Source organism: Orycteropus afer, unplaced genomic scaffold, assembly GCF_000298275.1.
Source record: "Orycteropus afer afer isolate SDZICR_OR568_19922 unplaced genomic scaffold, OryAfe1.0 scaffold00109, whole genome shotgun sequence".
In the NCBI taxonomy this organism is placed as follows: Eukaryota; Metazoa; Chordata; class Mammalia; order Tubulidentata; family Orycteropodidae; genus Orycteropus; species Orycteropus afer.
The window spans coordinates 5,909,432-5,914,596 of record NW_006921696.1 but is presented as its reverse complement, the minus strand read 5'-3'; the positions used below and the strand labels follow the sequence as shown (position 1 = coordinate 5,914,596).

Genomic DNA, 5,165 nt, shown 5'->3' with positions numbered 1-5,165 from the left:
GCCTAAAGCACTTGACTGCTAACCAGAAGGCTGGCAGTTCAAACCCACCAGCCACTCCTCGGAAGGAAGGTTGGGCAATCTACTTCCGTAGTGATACTGTCTCAGGAACCCAAAGAGGAGTCACTATGAGTTGGGTCCGACTTGATGGCACATAACAACAACAACAACATCACATACCCCTCATGTACATACTTCTCTCCTCTAGAAGACAGGAAAGGAAGAAAAGCCCAAAATGCAAGTCAGAGGAGACTCTTAAATTTGCTTTTGAATGGAGAATAGCTAAAGCAAATGGAAGAAATGATGAAATAAAAGAACTGAACAGAAATTGTTTCAGAGAGTGGCCTGACAAATCAAAGTAAAGCATTGTAATGAAGTATACAAAGACCTAGAGTTAGAAAACCAAAATGGAAGAACATGCTTCGCATTTCTCAAGCTGAAAGAACTGAAGAAAAATTCAAGCCTCAAGTTGTAATATTGAAGGATTCTATGGACAAAATATTGAACAATGCAGAAGTATCAAAAGAAGATCAAAGGAATACACAGTCACTGTACCAAAAAGAACTGATCGATGTTTAACCATTTCAGGAGGTAGCATATGATCAAAAACCAATGGTATTGCAGAAAGAAGTCCAAGCTGCACTAAAGGAATTGTTGAAAAACAAGGCTGCAGGAATGGACAGAATAGCCATTGAGATGTTTCAACAAATATATACAGCACTGAAGGCACTCACTCATTTATGCCAAGAAATATGGAAGGCAGCTAACTGGCCAAACTGGAAGAGATCATATTTGCACCCATTCCAAAGAAACATGATCCAATATAATGAGGAAATTACTGAAAGATATCATTAATATCACATATAAGTAAAATTTTGCTAAAGATAATTCAAAATGGATTGCCCCAATATATCAATAGGGAACTCCCAGAAATTCAATCCAGATTCAGAAGAGGGCTTGGAAAAGGGATATCATTGTTGATGTCATATGGATTGCGGCCAAAAGCAAAGAATACCAGCAAGATGTTAACCTGCATTTTATGGAGTATGCAAAGGCATTCGACTGTGTGGATCCTAACAAATTAAGGATAACATTGTGAAGAATGGGAATTCCAGAACATTTAACTGTGCTCATGAGGCAGTTATTGGAATAAAATAAGAAGATTCTGAATGGTTGAAAATCAAGAAAGGTGTGTGTCAGGGTTGTATCCTTTAACCATATTTATTCAATCTGTATGCTGAACAAATAATCTGAGAAGCTGGACTATACAAAGAAGAACACAGCATTAGGATTGGAGGAAGACTCATTCTCATTAACAACCTATGACACGCAGATGATACAACCGTGCTTACTGAATGTAAAGACTTGAAGCACTTACTGATAAAGATCAAAGACTACAGCCTTCAGTATGGATTACACTCCAACAAAAAGAAAACAAAAAATCCTCACAACTGGACCGGTAAGTAATATGATTAATGGAGAAAAGATTGAAATTGTCACAGATTTCATTTTACTTGTATCCACAGTCAACACCCATGGAAGAAGCAGTCAAGAAATCTAATGACGTATGTCATTGGGCAAATCTACTCCAAAAGACCTCTTCAAAATGTTAAAGAGTAAAGTTGTCACTTTGGAGACTAAAGTGCATTTGACCAAAGCCATGGCACCTATTAGCTCTGGAGGCATAGTGGGTAAAGCATTTGGCTGTTAACCAGAAGGCCAGTGATTCAAACCTACCAGCTGCTCTGCAGGAAGATGAGGCAATCCACTTCCAAAAAGATTTACAGCCTTGGAAAATGAGTGGGGGCTGCTAAGAGTCAGAATTGACTCAATGGCAGTGGGTTTGGCTTGTTAGGGTTTTATTATGCATGTGCAAGCTGGACAATGAATAAGGAAGACCAAAGAAGAATTGATGCTTTTAAATTGTGATGTTGGAAAAGAATACTGAAAATACCAAGAACAAATCCGTCTTGGAAGAAGTACAACCAAAATGCTCCTTAGAAGCGAGAATAGCCAGAGTTGGTCTCACATACTTTGGTCATGTTGTCAGAAGGGACTAGTCCCTCTGGAGAAGGATGTCATGCTTAATAGAGGGCCAGCAAAAGAGTGGAAGACCCTCAACAAGATGGATTGACACAGTGGCTGCAACAACAAACTCAAACATAGCAGAGATTGTGAGGATGGTGCAGGATCAGGCTGTGTTTTGTTCTGTTGTACACAGGGTTGCTATGAATCAGAGCTGACCTGATGACACCTAACAACATGAATTGGAATTGACTCAACAATGATTCTTTTTTTCTCATCAATTCCTAAAAGACCTCAATGCCTCTAATTCCATTTAATTTTAGTCTTTAATTAAAGGTACAAATAGGTACATATATGTTCATGGGTGTATGTGTATATTTATCTCTATGTACTTGTGATATAATTTATACACTTTCATGAGACTTACTGTATTAAAAAAATGCCAGAAAATTCTACATCAGATTATATGTCACAATTTGGGTTCTGAAATTATGTATTTTATTCATCACAAATATTATTGGTATTAATAAATAGCAATTAAGACAGCAGCTAATATGTTGAGAACTTATTTAAATGAACTCTGGTGGCAGAGTGGCTAAGGCATTTGACTGTGTTCAAACCCACCAGCTACTCCTCGAAAGGAAGACTGGGCAACCTACTTCCATACAAATACCACCTCAGAAACCTAAGGAGTGGTCGCTATGAGTTGAAATGAATCAATGGCAATGAATTTGGTTTTTGTTTTTTATTTAATTGAACCATGCACTATTTAATGCATGTTTAATTCCTTTAATCCTTACAATGACCCTAAGAGGTAGAATACAATCAAGGGGCCTAACTTGCCTCACGTTAAAGTTAGTAAATAGAAGAACAAAAATTTAAACATACATCTAGCTGATTACAGATTTTTGGCTCCTAACATGTGCTTAGTATCTATCTTCTTTAGTTTCCTGTGGTAGCCCTCTGTACTACTTCATGGGGCCCCTCCCTGTTCTCTGAATATAGCTTGTACCTAACAACTTCTACAGAAACTTTTTATTAAGGGCTCATCTGCCATGCAGGAGTCCTGGTGGTACAATGGTTAAGCTCTCAGCTACTAAACAAAAGATTGCCAGTTAGAAACCACTAGCCACTCCATGAGAGAAAGATGTGGCAGCACGCTTCCATAAAGATTTACAAAGCCTTGAAAATTCTACGGGGCAGTTCTACTCTATTCTACTGGGTTGCTGTAAGTTGGAATCAATACAATGACAATGGAATTTTTTTTTTGGGGGGGGGGTTGTGCCAGTTCCCTAATAGTGCTAAGTTCCCTACTTATGATATTATCTCTCATGTCCAGTTGGTCTTCATATGTTCCACTGCCTCTAGCATTTATCAAGTGATCTGATTCTCTAGACGGGTACAATCAAAACCACCAAGATTATGGGGATAAGGCCTCAGGAGTCTGAACAAAAAATGTGATCTTTCTTACCTGTATAGTTGGCCACTCTCCTTGCCTGGGTGCTGCTGGGCATCCTCTTCATCATCCATACTGTAGGATTTAGACCGTGATTTTGTAGCTTTCTGTTAGGGGGAAAAAAAGTAAACATGACTACAAACTCACTTCATCACTTATACCTACAACACACAAAAAAGAGAATGGGCTTTAAAAGACAAACACAGGGAAAACAACTTAAAAAAATAAATAAATAAACATTGCAGTTTTTTTAATCACAAATTATAAGAATGTCTATGGCCATAATTATATTAAAACATTAATGCAAAATTGAGGATTTTGTGCTAAGAAACAGACTTCCAAGCTATGTAAAATTGAGGTTTTAGAAATACTTCATTAGTCATGCATGCATTGAAGTTATCTAAGAAGGGTAGAAACTGCTGTATCTGTTTAAATGACTTTAAACAATTAAATGTCCCCTTGTATAGGAAGAACAGTATTCCTATTCATTAACAAATTATAAAAGGCAGATTTGGTTCAATAAGAAGAAAAAGGATAAGTAATGATTATTTTTAAGTGAAAAACCATCCCTCATCCTTGTTATTGATCAATATTCACTCAAATGACCATTTTCTTTTGAGTTTGACCCTTTGAATTTTTAGCACCAGAATTTAAATTGTTACCCATAGGATACCAGCTAAAAGGCTCTAGGACTAATCTGGTGTCTTTTTGACATATCTGCTCTCAGACACAAAATCCTTTTGGGATGGTACAGTTTTATCCCCACCACTTTAGAGAAAGGTCCAATATTTGGACAATGCATACCATAGTAAGAAAATGATGGAAAAAGGGACTCCATTAATTACAGAAAACCTTGTCACCAGGAATAATTCCCACAAATGGGTAAGAATAGATAGGGGGATGTATCTTAGGAAGAGAAATGGACACTATGCCATCACCATGTGACCATATCACCTTCCAAACATGGCAAAAAAATAAAAACAGGATACACTGTTGTCATCAACACACCAAAAGCTCAATTGTACTGATAGGGAGGCACCAATTTAGTCTGAACCTTCTCAGGTATTACTTACGCCTTGAGAACCTCAGTATGCACTGTGTGAGTCCTAACATCCAATGATCTCATGTTCCAGCTCAGCCTTAGACCAAGCTGACTAGTTGGTTAACATGCCAGCTTCCTATTGTGGATTTTGTTTTCCTTTTTTGGTCTTTAAAAAAAAAAAGTTATCTTGTAGGCTACATACAGTGTTGTTGTTGTTGTTGTTGTTATTTGCCATCGAGTCGGCCCCGACTCATAGCGACCCCTTCTTGGGTTTCCGAGGCAGTATCACTATGGAAGTAGGAATGCCCAACCTTCCTTCCGAGGAGTGGCTGGTGGGTTTGAACCGCCAGCCTTCTGGTTAGCAGTCAAGTGCCTTAGGCACTATGCTACCAGAACTCCTTCACTATATATGACAATCTTTGTGTTTTAAATCGAGTTTTCAGCATGCTTACATTTAATGTAATTGTTGATACATTACAATTTAAATATCGTTCTTTTTTTTTATTAAAATTAATTAATTAATTAATTAAAAAAAAACTAATTACTTAATTATTGTTGTTGTTGTTATGTGCCGTCGAGTCAAACCTGACTCATAGCGACCCCTCCTTGGGTTTCCGAGGCAGTATCACTACGGAAGTAGGATTG

The 5,165-nt window shown here is 37.6% G+C and overlaps 1 protein-coding gene across 1 annotated transcript in view; it reads right to left on the bottom strand.

Annotated features, from left to right (window-relative positions):
• Positions 1–5,165, bottom strand: part of PLCH1 (phospholipase C eta 1) — a 330,067-nt gene that overhangs the window by 23,263 nt on the left and 301,639 nt on the right. The window contains exons 13-14 of the mRNA XM_007943576.2: positions 3,494–3,585; positions 3,337–3,413 (exon numbers count right to left, since the gene is read on the bottom strand). Coding sequence (XP_007941767.2) covers positions 3,337–3,413; positions 3,494–3,585 — 169 coding nt within the window. The remainder of the gene's footprint in view (positions 1–3,336; positions 3,414–3,493; positions 3,586–5,165) is intronic.